The sequence below is a fragment of the Protopterus annectens genome, chromosome 4.part0 (assembly GCF_019279795.1).
Source record: "Protopterus annectens isolate FY-2018-M chromosome 4.part0, PAN1.0, whole genome shotgun sequence".
NCBI classification, from domain to species: Eukaryota; Metazoa; Chordata; order Ceratodontiformes; family Protopteridae; genus Protopterus; species Protopterus annectens.
Genome location: NC_056733.1, coordinates 696,342,434 through 696,362,876, shown reverse-complemented (window position 1 = coordinate 696,362,876; position 20,443 = coordinate 696,342,434). Strand labels below are relative to the sequence as shown.

Here is a 20,443-nt window from a genome sequence, read left to right as displayed (position 1 = left end):
ATAAATTTCAGTTTAAAATTAATTTCATGTGACCGTACTTATAATGCAGAACCAAATGCAGCTCTGTCAGTTCAGTATCTAATTATCTTTCCCAGTTTAAGTTAGCATGGTCATTATTGTACAGTTTTGACTAAGTATTATGCATTGCTAATGCTTATTTTAAGTATTATATACCTCGTTCTCAAAGACTCAGCGTTTACATAGTATAGTAAGTTAAGGAAATGTGTCAATCCAATCAATGGCTTTTACTCAAATGCTATTCGGTCTAGCTGTAAAGATGAAAAACAGTTCTCAACAATGTTTGAGGTTGCAGTTTTCCCCCGTCTGACCTTGGAGTTGGCATATATAAGTTGAGGAAGAGGTGCAGGAGGGCAAGAACCCAATAAACAAGGCTGATTTTGTGATCTCTGAAAGTGGTTTATACTTTTTTTCTGACTGAATGACATTCAAGTGAAAGTTGTTCAGTGGATCAGCATGAATCTGAGTCAGTTGATAGACCACAATCACTTTGCCAGTAACATTCACAGAGCACCTCTTATCTCCAGGAGGGCAGAACAAGTCAAGTCTTCGTGAATTTATAGGGATCCACCAAATTGTCACAAATTACCTTAAAAGAAGTAAAAATATTACTGTATCTTATATGGGGAAGCACTGAGTAAAATGTGTACCTCACATTGTTGCTTTATAAATAATGTTTCATGGCATTATTTATAATGCTTTTTCCTTATGTAAAATAAAAAAGTGAAATACTTAATCATAAAACATTTTGTGTGATTTCAGTAAATAATGACAGGAACTGAGCGACAATGAGAAAACCAAAATGATCAAAACAATGCAGAAATTAAAATCTTCACTTTTAATATAAAAATAATAGGATAAGCGCTTTCGCAAGTAGCTTCATCAGATCCATAAGAAACCAGATACTGAATACATATATATATACCTGCAGGTAATGACTCATACTCCTGATTAGATAACATACAAGCTACTACCCATCATTTTTAAAGCAACAGATAATATATAACACAATAAACAAAAATATGTATAGGATTCATCATATAACACTACTAAAAAATAAATTACAAAAGAACACCGAATTACATTCATACTATCTAAAAATTTTAACTAGGAAATTTTTTAAAATTACACAAAGCTACATATATATTATAGATTAATACCTATTATATAAAAATGTGGATGTATCAGTATGTGATATTTCATTTAATATTTCTGCATTGTTTTAATTTTGGCTTTATAGAGGCTCTCTCATTCAGACCAAAACCTTTATCAGCCCTTAGTAAAATAATCCATTGCATCTCCTTGCTTTCTGTATAAGTTCTAATATCACCTCCCCTCACATTCGGAAAAATAGCTTCTAGCACCTTAAATAGAAAGTGATGTTTATTGTTATGTGATACAATATGTTTAGCTAGAGCATTATGCAATGTACCTTTCTTCATGTGGTATACATGCTCCCTCATCCTATCTCTTAAGGGGCGGTTGGTCTTGCCTACATAGAATGACGGGCAGGACTGACAAGTAGCCAAATAAACCACATCTGATGTCATACAATTGGCATCAACTTGTATCTCAAAAACTTTCCGTAAGTCTGGTTGAAAAAACTGAGTATTACTGTCAATAAAATGGCAAAAGTTACAATGCCCACATGGCTTGGTACATCCACCCTTGTTATTACTTTTTATAATTTTGGGATAACAGAGCATCCTTTTCAAATTGTGCTTATTCCTATAAAGGAAATTAAGTGTCTCACCTACAATCCGTTTCAAATCACTGTCAACATGTAAAATACCCCAATGTTTATTGATGACTTCCTTAATTTTAAAATAATCAGAAGAGAACTGTGTTGAAAATCTAATACTTTGATTATTGCAGTTGCCACCTACAGGATTATGAAATTCCCTAGGACCAAAATAAGGAGCCGCTGTGGTAGAGCGCAATTCGTGTATGTCATCCAAATGAGAGTTAATTTCAGTATAGGTATAGCCCCTATTAACCAATCTATTTTTCAGACTGCTTAACTCAATTTCAAAACCATCGTTCATAGGATTTAATCTTGAGGCCCTAATAGCCTGTCCTCTTATAATGTTTTTAAAAACATGAGGGGGATGCATGCTAGATCTGGAGAGTAAAGTATTACAGTAACAAACCTTGCGATGCACCCCTGTATTAATTATATCATTAGGTAATCTCTCAATGGATAAATCTAAGAACTCTATCCTACGTGAGGAATGGTGCATGATGAACTTGAGGCAAGTGGTCAAGTTGTTCATCATGGAATACATGGATTCTAGTTGTTCAATTGATCCATTCCATGGAATGAAAAGATCGACAAAGCATCGATAAAACACTACATGCTGCCTAAATAATTCCTCACGAAAAAGAACATGTTCTTCCCAATATGCAAGGAACATATTTGCGTAGCTATTGGCACATGGTGTGCCCATTGCTACGCCCTCCTTTTGCCTATAAACAGTGGTCATGAACATGAAGTTATTTTAAGACTAACTCCAAAATTAATTAATACAGGGGTGCATCGCAAGGTTTGTTACAGTAATACTTTACTCTCCAGATCTAGCATGCATCCCCCTTATGTTTTTAAAAAACATTATAAGAGGACAGGCTATTAGGGCCTCAAGATTAAATCCTATGAACGATGGTTTTGAAATTGAGTTGACCAGTCTGAAAAATAGATTGGTTAATAGGGGCTATACCTATACTGAAATTAACTCTCATTTGGATGACATACACGAATTGCGCTCTACCACAGCGGCTCCTTATTTTGGTCCTAGGGAATTTCACAATCCTGTAGGTGGCAATTGCAATAATCAAAGTATTAGATTTTCAACACAGTTCTCTTCTGATTATTTTAAAATTAAGGAAGTCATCAATAAACATTGGGGTATTTTACATGTTGACAGTGATTTGAAACAGATTGTAGGTGAGACACCTAATTTCCTTTATAGGAATAAGCACAATTTGAAAAGGATGCTCTGTTATCCCAAAATTATAAAAAGTAATAACAAGGGTGGATGTACCTAGCCATGTGGGCGTTGTAACTTTTGCCATTTTATTGACAGTAATACTCAGTTTTTTCAACCAGACTTACGGAAAGTTTTTGAGATACAAGTTGATGCCAATTGTATGGCATCAGATGTGGTTTATTTGGCTACTTGTCAGTCCTGCCCGTCATTCTATGTAGGCAAGACCAACCGCCCCTTAAGAGATAGGATGAGGGAGCATGTATACCACATGAAGAGAGGTACATTGCATAATGCTCTAGCTAAACATATTGTATCACAACAATAAACATCACTTTCTATTTAAGGTGCTAGAAGCTATTTTTCCGAATATGAGGGGATGTGATATTAGAACTTATACAGAAAGCAAGGAGATGCAATGGATTATTTTACTAAGGGCTTATAAAGGTTTTGGTCTGAATGAGAGAGCCTCTATAAAGCCAAAATTAAAACAACGCAGAAATATTAAATGAAACATCACATACTGATACACCCACATTTTTATATAATAGGTATTAATCTATAATATATATGTAGCTTTGTGTAATTTTAAAAAAATTCCTAGTTAAAATTTTTAGATAGTATGAATGTAATTCGGTGTTCTTTTGTAATTTTTTAGTAGTGTTATATGATGAATCCTATACATATTTTTGTTTATTGTGTTATATATTATCTGTTGCTTTAAAAATGATGGGTAGTAGCTTGTATGTTATCTAATCAGGAGTATGAGTCATTACCTGCAGGTATATATATATATATGTATTCAGTATCTGGTTTCTTATGGATCTGATGAAGCTACTTACGAAAGCGCTTATCCTATTATTTTTATATTAAAAGTGAAGATTTTAATTTCTGCATTGTTTTGATCATTTTGGTTTTCTCACTGTCACTCAGTTCCTGTCATTATTTACTGACTTCAATTTTTTTACTGTGATTCTGAGCGTTTACCTGCCCTAAGTGGACCCTCCTTGCTATTTTGTGTGATTTGCTTTTCCTCACAGGAGCTTAACTGCTGTTTACAGACCTAGAAAGGAGGAACATAGCAATTGTTCTAGATGCTGCTGACCGACTTCCCCAAGTGACTAGATGGACATGTCTGGATGTGTCTGTAAGACAAGAGGATGTTTATCAGCATAAACTATTTCTTGTTATCCAGTTACTTTGCAGTCCATGCTGAAATAACTGCATAACTTGCTGTTTTGAACCTCTCTACAATAGATCAGGCCCTCCAGATCTGTATCAAAAAAAGATTTTGATGCTTAGCAGTCCAACACTAAAAATACAAGAAACTTTTTTACAGTGTACAAGAAAAAGGGCCACGTATAACAGCACACAGCTAGGTAACTATTTTGTCAACTATATTTGTTAGTGCTTTAAATAAAATGTTCATTTCTCATATTGTAAATTTTAAAAATGTGGTTATGTTCAATATTGTTAGTACATTGCAGTAAATGTGAAACAGCCTTCTATCTTCAGTCTTGGAAGTAAACACTATCAGAAAATAAGACACTAAGTCACAGAGCACCTGTCATATTGAAAAACTTACTTTGTTTTTATAAAGTTCATTGGCAAGGCAGCTTAAGTTACAGAGTGGTTAGATAACAGCTAAGAAATTATTCAGCAAAAACAAAGACAATCAGGTGCAAAAGTACAGCAGCAGCTGAAACAAAAAAATATTTTCACTGCTGGTGTCATGCAGGTGGGGGCTGTGCTCATCTCTTCAGTGCCTCTTTACTAATTCCAGCCCCCCACTGGTTACGCAGTAATATTAAAAGGTGAACATAACCATACATTTTAGAGCTGCATGACTTGATGGAACAAGGTATTGCCTAAGCATAAGCTGACCTTTTAAATAATGCAAATGTGAAATGAAAAGTAATGTGACATTATCAAAAAGGATATCTTGCCATACATAAACAAATCTGTAACATCATTGTATGAGCTGATTTGTAAATATTTAGGTTTATGATATTTTTGCTTTGGAGTAATGCCTAGGAACACAGAGTTAAGAATTTTTTGATAAGGGTTGCCAAGATTGTCAATGTAAATCTGTGGGAGCACTGAAACAGGAGGCACATGTAAGAAGATTCCAAAAGTATGACATCTATGACATGTCCATTAATATATGTGTATAAGATATACTGTTAGTTTGAACCAAACACATCTGAAAAATTGCAGAACAATTGGTCTATATTTAAAGGACAGATGATAAAACTGGAAACTGAAACCGCTTCATCTTAGTCTGTGACTGAAGAGCTGTCGTGAGAAATGAGTGCTGATGACTATTTCTGGAATTTTCAGAAAAGCTATGCAGCATTACAGTTCACAGTGATAAGAATTATTTTAGCTCCTTGCTGCACATCATTTAGTTTGGAGAGCTGATACAGTACAGCTGCATCTCAAAGATCAAGTGACTGTTTGATTTCTATTGGTGTAGACACACTTGTGGAAGGACAGTTGTCACTTGTTATTGGAGAGTTCTCGTCCTCTACTTCATGTACCTACAAAATGTGAAAAATTCAGAATTAAAGATTTTAAAAGTGATGCAAAACACTGATGCATTTTTTGTATTACATAGTTTCTTTCCTTATTGTTCAGAAAATATACATGAAGTATATAAAGCCAGTGCCCAATTATCCTTCAGGTGCACCCTAGAAGTTGGTCCCTGCCCCTTCAGGTGCAGCTTGCAAGGGCCTTTGTCCTATAAATTCAAACTGAAAATGGCCTCCCTCTCTCCTTGAAGTATAGCTTGGAAGATAGGCCCCATCCTCTTTAGGCATTACCTGAAAGATAGCTCCGAGTCCCTTTCAGGCACTTACTAGAAGATGGAAGCTATCCTCTTTAGGTTCTGATTGTTAGATATGACATGCAAGATAACTGTACAACAATCCCACAATTGCAAAGTTGTGGGAATTTGTCATTTCAGTGATGTCTCTTTTACAAACAACAACAGCATCAGTAGTATAAGTGTTATTGTACTGCAAGTGTTTACACTTATGTAATTCTTCCTTTGGTGAAAAGATGCACACATAAGTATGATCACCTATATGAAACTTAACTTTGGTATTTGTTCAACAGTCACAAGCTGTATACATGGTTACATGTTGGCACTCAGTGGTCACAACGGCCATATTCTTTCTCTCCCTATTACAGACTGCACCAAAAAATGTACTTGAACATAAAAAATGGACCATAATAGCTTTTATTACCAGTTAGACATATGTTTCTTCATACTCTTTCATTGCACACATAAAGTGTTTTAACTAGTGATATCTTCATGCAGGCTGTCTTCTACAGGACGAAGATGAAAATATTAGGTAAGTTAAAATCACAGGTTAGAAGCACTTGTTGGTTTATATGTAATATTGCCCCATGAAGCAGCATTTTCAGTATTATTATTTGTAATAAACATAGGTTTTAAAACTTTCTTTCAGTAATATATGCAAGGATTCATTACTGATTTATATACACTTTTTGTTTAATGCTGTTCTATCTACTGTTTTGTTTTCTTTTAGTCTTATCAAGTTTGTCATGTACACACATTTCATTATTTAGTGGAGTTAACCATATGAAGACATGAATGTACTCATACCTCTCAAATGTACAGATTTTCACAGAATGCCCAGATTTTTTGGCTCATGTTTTAGTCTCTTCCTCATAAAATATGTGTTTTTCTGACAAATTACTGGGATGATCTGAGGATGGAAGTCACTAAATAATGACATACATTTGAGTTTCAGACTTCAAATCCTTCAGAAAATGCATGTTAAAACAAATCCTGTTACTCTAGCAACTTTCTAAGCTTATTGTTGTGTCTTTTGGCTTTTCCCGGTTAGGGGTCGCCACAGCGGAACTCCAGCCTGCTAATGATTGGCAGTAGATTTTTACATGCTGAGTTGCCAGCCCTGATGCACAACCTTCAACGAAGGTACGCCCATTCATGCATGACTCCACACAGAAGACGCTCTAGCTGAGAATCAAACAGGACAACGTCTTACTGTGAGGCGACAAAGCTACCACAGCACCACCACCGCAGCTAAGCTTATAAGAGTAATATTTAAAATATGTCCCTATTTTGGGACCTTTGCCCCCCATTTTGTCAGTCTTTGTCCAAATTTCTTGCACTCAGAGGTTGAGATATTTGAATGCACTTAATATCATCATACTGTTTTTCACCTATCTAATTAAATCCCACCTACTTATTGGTAGATTGGCAAAAGCACTTTAGACCACTGAGTTTTTTTTTTTTTTTTACTTACTTGCATCAGTTTTAATAACAGTTGTAAACTGATGATTTTTCTGAAGGCCAAAATATACATTTTCTTTTATATCAACATAGCCACCCAACCAGCAGACTCTTATCGCTAAGTTTTTGTAATGAACTTCCCCAGACAGAGGTTATGGACCTGATGATATGTTGCTTTCCTTTCCTGAATAGATTCAACACTTGCTATAATTTAGCTCTAGCTTCACACATTTAGAGTAAGTCTCTTTTCAACAAAGATTTACACATTCGGATTAAGTTGTGTTAGTTACAACCTGCGACATCTGCAAAGTTTCATGACTGTTGGCAGTGGGCTTATCTTCATATTATACCTAATGTTTTCTGGTACTATAATAACAATTTATGAATTAATCTATACTCGCTTCAGTTATTTGCAGATTAATTTATTAGTAGCTTCAGTAGGGTAACAGATTAGGCAGTCCATACAGTCATATTGTTTCCATTTCCTCTAGACATCTCTCCAAAGGCTTTATGCAACAGGCACAGGTAGAACATATACATACTGCAGGCTCACTGATTCCCATACTAGGAGCAACACTTAGCTGCATGATAGGGATTATAACTGTGGTAAGCATACTTCTCATCCTCACAGCATTCAAAATCATAGCAGGGGACCATCAAAAACCATAGCAGAGGGTCCAAAAAAGCATAGCACTCGAAATCTGCTAAATTTATCTTTATAAATTATAAAATTAGAACCCCTGTGGTGTTAATGAATGCATATCTACATTGCTGTACTAGAAAATGTAGCCTTAATGAACTGTATAAAATATACATATGCCTGTTTTGTATTTTTCACAGCATTCTATTGTTTTGGCTCATCATAACATTCTAAAAGGTTTGCAATGTATAATTACACACAAACATACACACACACACACACACACACACACACACACACACACACACACACACACACACAGATGTAACTAATATGGTCACTTACGAAAGCATAATTACATAAATAATGGCCTAGAAATATACTGCGGCTAGCTGCTGTCAGAACCACACAGCACAATCATTTCAACCCCCCCCCATTTCTCAACTTCTTAGCTCAAAAGAATCATGGGTCTATATCACTTCGACGAAATGGCAGAAGTTCGAACACCATATGTTCGAACTTCTGACCTCGAAGTGCAAAAACATTGAAGGCTTAGAACAGTGATTTTTTTTCCCAGGGAAAAAAATCGCTGTTCCAAGAAACAAACACACACACAACACAAGCACACCAAAAAAACAGCAATCCACAGACATACACTTAAAATCTTACATCTAACCCTACACTAAACTGTACATACGGTACTATCTATCCACTTACCTTAACCCAAACCCTAACCCTAAGGTCCGTCACTATCGCACACTCACCTGATCCGCGCCCTAACCCTATCTCACCTATCCCGCCCTAACCCTAAAGTCTGTCACTATCGCACACCCACCTCACACGTGCCCTAACCCTAACTCACCTAACCCGTGCCCTAACACTAACGTCCGCACAATCGCACACTTACCTGAACCCAACCTGTAACTTTCCACCACAGTGCTGAAAATAGCGAAGCCACAGAAACAGCCCACCAAATTCTTTCCCTGGGAAAGAATTCCGTGTTCCGCGGCTTTGTGATAATCAGTTTTTGAACTTCACAGTTCGAACATATGGTGTTCGAACTGCTGAAGTTTCGATGAACTGATAGGAACCGAAGAATCACAAAGGCACAAACTCAAGGACAGATTTTAAATACTGCTCGTTAGGAAGATGATTGAATAAAAGCTTTGCATTAGCAATCATTTTCTGATGGATATAAAGTCTGAAACTGACATGTTGCCATTATTCAGTGACTAAACTCTACAATTTGCCAGACAACTACACATTTTATGAGGAACAGACCTAAATACTCTTAACTTCTTGCTCAAGAGTTACAGACAAAGCCAAAAATAATGGGGGGGGGGGCAAAGAATCAAACAAGAACCAACTTTTAAATATTGCTTTAATTCACTTTAAAAGTTAATAAAGCAGCAAGTGTTGCATCAATATGTCCTTTCTAAACAATACATTTCAACTCTAATGACTGGCATTAGACTGACTGGCTACCCTTAATCTGCAGTAATTAGAAAATATTTTCAGAAGGGAGAGAGACAAAATATACACCAAAGTCAGTGACATTCTTTAACTTTCTCAAGCCTAAAATGACTTTTTTATATACTTCCATTTCACACCCATACCTCCCTATGGCATACAGAACATTTTTAGGTCTACCTTCTTTAACTAAGTGACTTATCAGCTAATAATAGGCTGTATTAGAAATGGCAGGGAGTTATTAACAAAATTACACTAATATTGTTAGTCTAGGATATCTTGCAGTTGAGAAATTAATCTTTGCCACTTATTATTCATATTTTCACATTTATGTTCATATTTTTGTAACTGAGAGACCTACATTTTTATTAGGGTATATGTTATGAAACATCAATGTAGGAGACAGGACAATTCAATGAAAATGATTTATATCGCGCTACACTAGAAATATTATTTGTTTGTTACTAATTATGAAAATAAGCAAAATATTTCCATATGTACTTAATACTTCAGAAAACAAGTGACTTACAGACTGTTGCATGACATTTGATGAAACCTTAGATGTTGTTGAAGAAACTTTTCTTTAGTATTTGCACTGTAAATTGCACATCTTTACAGATATCCAGTATTATCTTTATTTCCAATTATACAATTAAACATATGTTTTCATATTTCTGTGAATATCTCAATAAACATGCACTTAGAGGAATTTCTTGTTGCCATCTGAAATGGTTGACTCTACTTTAGATTGATAGTTTTTTAGCCAAAAAAATTTGACTGACTAATCTGATCCAGCAGTTGTGTGAGATTATACAATCTCTGGGTAGGGAAGCATAATCTTTACCGGAGACTGTGCAATCTTGGAGTTAGTATATATCCTTAGCAGAAGGTGTGGGAGGTGCACCCCCACATGGGGGGTTCAGGGTTGTCACTCCTGCAAAAAATGATGTTTTACTCTACCTTTTTATTGCAATTTTTTACATGTACCAGGATTGATGATCACTGCATGCGGAGTAGCATGTCAGCATTTGCAAAGTGGATCTTTTAGTGTCGACTTTGTGAACATTGAGATTTTGCTGTTTCTGTGAATATCAGTATGCATACACACACACACACACACACACACACACACACACACACACACACACACACACACAAATATACATATATATACATATATATGTGTGTATGCAGAAATGTATATACTTACAAATAAATTTATTAACACATTAACAGATTCCTTACATGTTTACCAACTGTACAGACTTGCAATATAGGAACTCTAAATGTACTTCAAGATATTAAGCAAAATTAATTATAGTAGTACTCTATACCGAATTACTCACCCACATGGACATTTGAAATATAGTAAAAGGTTTCTCTTTAGGCATAAATGACTAGAGGATATTTTCCTTTATTACACAATGTAATACTACAATGACTGTGCATTTTTTTAGCCCGTGTTGCTCAGGTACAGATTCCTGGAAGAGCTATGATACTGTAACTACCTAAGCTAGCAGCCGCAGTGCATGACTGCAAGCAATTAAGTGCATGAGAATGACAAGTCCAGAAAAGACATACAAGGGGGGGGGGGGGTTAGGCTGCTTTCACATGTGGCACGGGAAATGAAAGTAGGAGTTAAATGAAGCAGGAACTTACCATTCACACACTGGCAGAAAGAATTGCAACTGTACAGATTTTCGCAGAATATCCAGAGTTTTGCATCATATTTTTGGTCTGTTTCTCATAAAATTGTGGTTTTCTGGCACATTGTTGGTAAATCATTAAGGGTTGAAGTCAGAAAATAATAACAGACATTTGGGTTTCAAGCTTCATACACTTCAGAAAATTCATGCTAATGCAAAATCTGTTCTATTCTATCAATTTTCTAAGTTTGTAAGAGAAATATTTAAAAAGTGTCCCTATTTTTAGGCCTTTGCTCGCTTTTATTTATGGCTTTGTCCAGATTTTTTGTTCTAAGAGGTTGAGCGGTATAATTGATACCTATAAGTTAAAGTTAAAATATCTGCATACACTATCTACAAAAAAGAAAAAACATAGAAATATAATGTAAAAAAACATTGAAACATTTGACAATATTCTAAAACTAATTTTGTGTTCTGTAATTATGTGTCAGATACTTTTCAGCCTATTAACACTGAATATAAATTTTGTTGACATTACTTTCCTCTCATTAGTTGTTACCACACCTTGTTGGATTTGTTTATTCATCAGTTACATCATATATGCATGATTGCTTTATACAAGCAGTCCAATTTGTATTTATTTTATGTTCTTGCACTTGGGAGTCTGTGGGTCTAGGTTATAGAAGAAGCTTCTGTTTCCCATTTTGCAAAGAAGTAATTAACTCTCTCTCTCTCTCTCTCTCTCTATATATATATATATATATATATATATATATACATACATACATATACATACACACACACACATACATTATATATATATATATATATATATATATATATATATATATATATATATATATATATATCTATAGGTTCATAGGTTCATAGGTTCATACTAGGCTATCTGCCCTAGGGCATTTATAAGCCTAGCCAGAGTGTGTGTGGCTTTCGCCACCCCTTGGGATGAGAATACTACGCCCATTTAGGGTTTAGTTTACTGTGCCTCTGTCTAGTAGTGACACAGAGATGACCCCCGGGGTAAACCTACGATCTCCCATCCACTCGTCAAGATTTCTCTTGAAGAGAGTTAGTGAGGGGCTCTGCCTAACATGGACTGGGATTCTGTTCCAGAGTGAAGGGAGCCTCTGGGTTATGAATCTGTCCCTCCAGCACGTCATATTTATTTCTGTGTTGAGGTTCAAATCTCTTGCTCTCGTGGCTCTGATGGATTTGGATTTTCTGAGGTGGAGCATGTCCATTAATTCCGGATTGGACATGGCCTTGTACGTCAGGCATAGATCACCTCTGAGTAGGCGGTATGCGACTGAATAGAGCTGGAGTTTCTTCAGCCGGGCAGCATATGACATATGTTTGCGACCCTTTATCCTCTTGGTGAGGAACTTTTGGGGTCTTTCCAATTGCTGCAGGTGTCGGGTAAGATACATCCCAAATGGGGCACTGTACTCAATCATGGGCCTGATAAGAGAAGAGTACAGGGGCACAATGACCTCTCTTGATCTAGATGTGAATCCCTTCATGATAAGGTGGGAAATATAGAAGGTCTTCCTAACCACCTTGGCAATGTGAGTGTCAAATGAGAGGTTACTGTCAACTTGGGTGCCTAGGTCCCTGATTACCTCTTCCGTACTTAATGGATTACCACCTATGTGGTAATTTGTTGGTACCTTGTTTTTCCCAAAGGGTATGACTATACATTTTTTGGCGTTCAGTTTAAGGCCATGGCTCTGGCACCAATTATCCATTTCTATGAGGCCTCTCTGAAGGATGCTTGTGTCCGCTGGAGTATCAATTATGGGACCCAGTTTGCAGTCATCTGCGAACTTTGTCAGCCACAATCCTCCTATGTTTGCTTGCACCTTGGAAAAATAAATGCCAAACAAGAGGGGTCCCAGGACTGAGCCCTGTGGGACACCGCTTGTGACTGGCTTAGAGTCTGACATGGCTCCAGCAATTCTGACCTTGTGGGTTCTGTCCTTGAGCCAGTTTGCAACCCATCTTGTGACATATGGGTTTACATTTAAGCTGGTGAGTTTGTCTATGATGCCCGAGTGGGGTATTGTCGAAGGCTTTTGCAAGATCAAGGTAGGCTGTGTGAACTGCCTTACCCTCATCAATGGCCTTAGTGACGGTTTCAAAAAAGTCGACCAAGTTCAAAAGGCAGGATCTGCCCTTGACAAAGCCAAATTGGGTAGGATCCAATGTCTGTAGGTCCTCAATGTCTTTGTTTATGAGTTCCATAATGATCCTTTCCATAGCTTTGCAGACGTCAAGCTTATGGGGTGGTAATTTCCAGGGTCCATAGAAGCACTGCCTTTGTGGAGTGGGACCACTGTTGCTGTACGCCACTCTTTGGGTATGTATCCTGTAGTAAGGCTAAGATTAAACAGCAGCCTTATGTGCGGGTTTAGTTCCTCTTGGAATTCATGTAGCACGCAGCCCGGGACACCATCCGGTCCCATTGATGCTGTGTTTTTAGCTTTGGAGAGGGCGGCTCTCACCTGGGCATCTGAGATGTTAGGGAGGCTACACTCTGCTAGGATAGATATTTCTCCTTTTGGGGGGGAGGGGGCGGAGAAATTTGCACTGAACCTGTCTGCCAGAATGTTGGCAATGTCTGTGGGTTCAGTGTATTTTGTGTCATTTTGGACTAACTCTGAGCATATCTGGGAGTTTCCACCCAGGTTTCTAACATAGGTAAAGAAGGCCTTGTGATTGTCTTTTGTGATTTTTCTCTCAAAGTTGGCCTTGGATGATTTTATGAGTGATCGTAGTTTTTTGCTAGTACTGATCAGAGATACCTTTCCTTTTAGGGATTTTGCTCTGTCATGTAGTAGCTTCCTCCTCCTGTTGTAAAGTTTGTTAATGGCTGGGGTCAACCAGACAGGGCGCCTGCCTTTGGGGGAATGGGTCTTGGTTTTATTAGGGATTGCATGATCCATGCATTCTTGAAGGTGCCCGTAGAAGGTATTTATAAAGGATTCAGCGGTGTGGGTTGTGGTTTCCACTGGCCCAGGGGCCTTGAAGGATACCACTTCAGTCTTAAGAAGTGTGAAGTCGGCTTTTGAGAAGTTCTTCACTGTGGTCTTTTGTGCACGGGGTGGGGGTGGGATGTGGATTTCCAGTGAGATTAATTTATGGTCTGATCTCACCAATGAGGGGTATACTTCCGGTGTGGAGCATTTTGTCCCCATGTTTGTGATGATCAGGTCTAGTATATTATCTCCTCTTGTGAGAGTGGTGACTAGTTGTTCCATCGCATTTGAGTTTATGAATTCTAGGAACCTTTGGGCTAGGGTGTTGGGGCTTGAGTAATGTTCCCAGTCTATGTTTGGGTAGTTGAAGTCTCCCAGTATGATGGTATTTGGAGAGACATTCATACTCTCCAGTGTCTTCAGGAAGGCTGAGTGGGATTCCTGAGTTTGAGAGGGTGGTCTGTAGCATGCTACAACCTGTAGGGCAGTTTTGCCTATGGTTAGTTGCACCTGGATGGTCTCCGATGCTTCGTGCATTGCCACTAACCTGGAGGTGTGGGTATCTGATGAATATGGATACTCCCCCTCCTTTTGTGGTTCGGTCCAAGTTTTGGGGCCAGAAAGCATGATATGAGGTAAAACCTGGTAGTGCTGGGGTGCTCTCAGGAGCCTTGAACCAGGTTTCAGTCACTGCACAGACATCGATGTTCTCCATACTGGGGAGGGCTTCGAGAGCGTGCATCCTGAGGTTTAGACTTCTGGCATTGAGCAGCATTACCCTTAGTTTTTTTTCACTTGTGTTTTCTAGGGAGGCGGGTTTGTCTTTTGAGCCTTGCCTAAAAAAGGCACTATGGGGGTGGCAAGAGCCTTGGCCAATATCCGGAAGCCCAGGAGTGACAGGTGCAAGCCATCCCTTGCTAAGCAGCGTGGCTTGTCAAGCATGTCATCCCAAGCAGACAGACATTGGATCCCCTTAGAATGACACCAGTAATTAAGCCAATTGTTAAAGCTGATCATTTTGTCTTTGTACTGTGGCATCATTCTTGGTGAGGGTAGGATGCTGCTCAGGGTCAGGGTCATACCGGCCTGGGCTACATAATATATATATCCAGCCACATCATTATATACTTAGCTGTACCCTGTGCAACCAATTCTGGGATAAGTAGAAATTCCTGTTCACAGCAATCCCTTTATATATGGTCCTGTTCTGAAAAAAATGCCTGAAACTGCGAGTTAAACAAATTGGTTTCAACAATTTTGCATTTTTTTTTCTTTTCTAAGTGGTATGACTTGGAGCCATGCTGCTGTGCAAGGAAACAAAATCCTTTAAATGGATACTTATTTTAATTATGGAAATAGATGTGACAGCTGTTGTTTACAGTGTAGTGTCCTACAATCTAAATTAGAATACAGTATATTATGAAACTGTACTCTATATTTACTTCAGGACTTGGTAGTTTTTGTCTTTGGTAGCAGAGTGCTTTGTAATAGAACTTAAGTGATTTAAAATAACAAAAGCATAGAAATGTACGGATGAATAAAAAACTTTTATGGTGACGTTTTACTTGACAAACAATTCATTGTTCCTATATAGAAAGTATTAAACTAACTCTCTTCCAGCATCACAACAGGGGTGTTTTCACAGAGAAATTAATGTTATTGGCATAGTGCTTTTCTAATCTCAAAGTGATTTAACAGAAACAGTGTACAAGGTAGTAAAGTGACAGAATGGTTAAATGCAAGCAGTACATACACCCTCACACTCTTACAGCCTGCAAATCAGAGACAATTCTTGATGAAAGGATTGTTTCTTGGGGAAACCATTAGTTTAACAGCATCTCCAGGATATAACGAAGAAGAAAGCAGAGTCTGAAGTGTTGTTCAAAAGACTGCACACTAAGACCAATACAGCACCCCACCTTATGCTGCAGTCAACTGCAAGCATTTCTTTTGTTTTGCTGTATTTTGTCCCTGCTGCCCTGTGAATCATCAACCCCATACCCCCTGCAAAGCAATCAACTCACTCATTCTCATTTGCAGCAGAAAGAGTCAGCTGGGGTTTTTCATTTTCCTACAGTTCAGTCACTTCAAAATAAGATTATAATGCCCTGCTGCTTATGAAAGATCTTCATAATGTTTACTTAGAATGATAGTTGCCAGTATTACTGGTTACTCTGAGAATCTCTAAACACAGTGTGTCCTGTGATTTTCTTCCAGTGACACTCTCCTCTGTTTTTGCATATTTTAAATATGCTGTGATAGTAACTTTCTTCCTCTGATGCAAAACAATGCTTACATTATTATAATTTTATTGAAAGACTAGAAATTAATCAGCTGCTGGACTCATCTAGTCTCTACTTTTTTTATTGGTTTCAGGTTTCTTCACTCTTTGACTACACAGTAACAAAGCTATTATTTCCCAAAGACTGAATATGTTTATGGCACCAGAGGGTGGAAGAGAAGCCAATTGTAAATTTTATTATTTTTTTATTTAACATTTGTTTACCATGAAAGTCCAACTTGGAACGAAGCCAATTTTCAGTGGATGTCCAGGGAGAAACACTCCAGATGCATGTCTTTGTAATGTGGGAGGAAAATGGAGTACCTGGAGGAAACCCACACGAATGAAGGGAGGACATGCAGACTCTGTATAGAAGGCACCCCAGCTGAGAATCGAACTGGAGAACCTCTTGCTGTGAGGTGACAATGCCACCGCTGCACCACTACGCCATCCAAATGGCAATGCATATTAAAAGGTTTTGTTTCCCAAGGTATTAAATTGATTTACACTTGCCATGAGAGAGAGAGTGAATTAATCCCCCGGATTCATGAAGCTTGGCGCAAGGCCGGTGTAAGGCCTGCGCCAGCCGTGCGGCATATAAATGGTGTAGTAGTGCCATATGCATATTAATGAAGGTGCGCCGCTACCACATCCATGTGCATAGGACACGTGCGCGAGTGCATGGGGCGTTACTAAGCTGCGACCGGAGGTGTGTCAATGTCGGCTGGCGATGAGCAACCTAAACTGCTGAATATTATAGCCTGCCTGCAATAGTAATCGCACCTATCAGTGTCCATGGATAATGAAACGTATGCAAAGCATGCAAGACAGTTCCCGGCCACACAAAATGGAGAACCAAACAGAAATGCACGCAACATAAGATAATATTCTGTCCATGGAACAAATGATATTTAAAATTGTGTCCGTAATGTACTGCACTGTCAGAAGTTATACCCAGTGGAAGTGAAGCGCATCATGTCAGCGTGCCGCCAATACACACGTCTAGCCCCATGGGTATGGTCACCAGCAGTTCCACAGTGGTAGTGATAGTACACAGCAGGGCAGTTGTGGCTATATAACAACTGTAAAGAAACCTGACAGTCCAAATTGTATACCAAACACACACAAACATATGTATATTAAAATGTGCTATACACATGAACAGGAGCATAACCGTCACATACACATAGGATGCTATACGCGGAACCGGGATATCCAAAAGTAGAAGCCATGCATGCAAATGCAATACGCAACAACCCCAGTATAGCACATAACCCACACCCATGTCCGAATGTCCACCAAATCCAGCTACCAGCCTTGCGCATCCGTACACCTGCACATAGCGAGTATTCCCCATATGTAGTAGGAAGTATCATCCTAGGCAGTGTCCGGATTGCAAATATGTATCCCACGAATGTAAACATCCCATCACAGGTACGTAAATCCAAATGCCCGCGCGTTAATGTTACGGCAAAATGTGTGTACATCCCGCGTGGGATAGGTAACCTGTTGAAACCTCAGAGTTGTTTACACGCCACGGTGTCCATTACTGTACACATCTGGACAAAACATGTATGTGTAGTCATGGTACTGTTCAGTTTCTACACAGACATGCAATTCATACTACGCAGGATGGAACAGCTGCCCACCATGCAGGTCACCCCACTAGGGTTGCCACCTGTTCAGATGGCCAAGGTGGGACATCCCTTGTAGAAATGTGAGAATTTGCTGGATAAAACATACCCCCGGCCAGTGCAAAGGACAGAATTACACGTGTATGCCAAGATAAAAGCTCATGCCATAGCATTTGAATAGCTTATGCTATCCCAAATAATAGTTATGTGTACCAGATACAAAATACCTGTATCATGCAACTAGTACAGAAAATAAGAAATATATTATTGTCTTAAAATCACAGGACATTTGCCATGTCTTAGGTGTCGTCACAGGACACAACTGTCCAAAGTGGGACCTCCCCTCACAAAGAGGAACAAGTGGTAACCCTACACCCCACCGAATTAGACAGTATATATTCAACTCAATCATATACCGACACCACCTCTCAACCTATTACAGCAACAAAACCTGGACAAAGCCCAAAAGGATGGGAGGACAAATAGGGACAGATGTAATTACTGTTCCCACAAGCTTCAAAAGTTCACTGAATAATAGTATGTACATAAGCAGGAAATTTTGTGAAGGATGTGGGGTAGTCCCCAGTATTACAGAGGTCCGTACAAATATACTGTAACAAACCGTCACATATGTTGACTGTACTACTGCATACCTGTAGTTAATTCATAGTTACGTCATGTGCAAAATAATAACCCCCGTAAGAATGAATACAGGAAATAGTCAAATGTGAATGGGAACACCACTCACCGTGGATTATGTATCGTAACCACCCCCACCCATATTATGTATTGCCAACATCATAAGCTGCGGACAGGTGCCCAAACACCTGTGTCTGTAAACAGATTAAATGTTCAAAATGTACAATCCCTGTCCATGTGCTTTGTCTGACATTTGAACACGGTCAGGGCAGTTCCGTTCACCAGTGGGACAAGCCTAAACCCAGATCACCACATGAACACCCTGACAATTAAAGACCTGTATGTGTCAGGAATATAAGCCTTTGGGTTCTGAATATCCCTGCAGTGATGAAATATGCAGCTTGGGTCCAGAGCACTAGGGAATAGGGAATGTGTAACATGTAGTACCGCATTCTTCCCAGCAGGAGAATGGATGCCTGTGACGTAAGTGAAGCGGAGAGGCATATGTTAATGTAGCTATGTACTATGAGTATGCATATAAATGAGTCAGAACACCAAACGTATACTGGTTACAGCATCCGGCCAACGTGAATGCAGTCCCGGTTGAACAACGACTACAGCACATATAATGTGAAAGTGTAATGAATGCGTCTGTGCTGTACAGACAGTTAAATATGTAAAGGTGAACGTGTGTTTCGCAAACGTCCGTTAATGGGATTACAGATAAGTACTGGTACTGTCACAAGTAATAAAGCCCACGTAAGCACAAAGACTTAGTAAACATATGTAACCCACAATAAGGATATGTATGCGCCAGCGTAACCTACAATAAGGAAATGCAAGTGCGCCTGTGCGTGTGTGATCCGCTCACAGCATAGTAAATGAATGCTGTTTCCCCCACGTTAGTTATACATGGCTCAAACCCGTTAACCTCGTAAAGTATGAAACCGGATGAAGCCATGCAAACTACCGGTACATATAGGGACAAACCCCAGATATGTGCCAGAACAAACATAGAAAGTGGATAGAATAACGGGTGTGTCAGTAGCATGGATTCTCTGAAGGGTATGCAGTCGTAACCTGAACTGCTTGCCAGAAATCCCCACCGTAAGTCTCAGATGAAATGCCACTACATTGCCAGATAGACACAGGTTTATGCAAAACACAGCGAAGATAAAGGGGCAAGCAGCTGTACACTCAGCGACAATCTGTATAGTGGAAAGGTATGGTATGGATATAGATATATGTGTATACACATAATCCATAGACGTAAACCAAAGCAAGTTATGAAATGAGGATTGTACATGTATATATGTATACACAACAGACTTATGTCCCATAGATATGACATATGTACATAAATGGGCGACGTTACATTTAATATGGGTAGACAAACAGACATGCAGGAAAGGTGAATAAACCGCAGCATTCAAAAACATTGGCCAGAAAGTGACAGTCCAGCAAGTTCTACACTTTAAACATGCAGATAGGTGTCCATTGCAGGACTCCATAAATTGGAATACGTAGTGTTAACCGACATTGACGCAAAAGAAGTGACCGCAGCAAATACGAAATAGCTGTACCTGCAACAGTATCAGGTGCAAGGGTGATGACACATGTGTCGATAGAATGTATGACGTACGAACTGATATCCGGAGAGTGGGGAGTGCATACAAGTGTCTCCACACTTCAGTAACGCACACATTAAAAATGTGTAATGGGTACTGTAGAGGGTTGTCAGGTATGGGAATCATGGGTATGCAGGTATGGGCCTAGGTGTCGTTTGGCAGGGATTTCGTAGGCCCGCCCCGTGGGAGTGATGTGGGTATAGCACACGCCTATATCCCCAATAA

The 20,443-nt window shown here is 38.7% G+C and overlaps 1 protein-coding gene across 2 annotated transcripts in view; it reads right to left on the bottom strand.

Moving 5' to 3' along the window:
* Nucleotides 1–4,566: 4,566 nt before the first annotated feature.
* The window catches only part of LOC122799534 (P2X purinoceptor 2-like), a 409,405-nt gene continuing 393,528 nt past the window's right edge, over nucleotides 4,567–20,443 (bottom strand). For both annotated transcript variants that reach the window (XM_044068664.1, XM_044068663.1), the window contains one exon: nucleotides 4,567–5,539. In XM_044068664.1, the coding sequence (XP_043924599.1) occupies nucleotides 5,438–5,539 (102 nt within the window). In that variant the 3' untranslated portion in view covers nucleotides 4,567–5,437. The remainder of the gene's footprint in view (nucleotides 5,540–20,443) is intronic.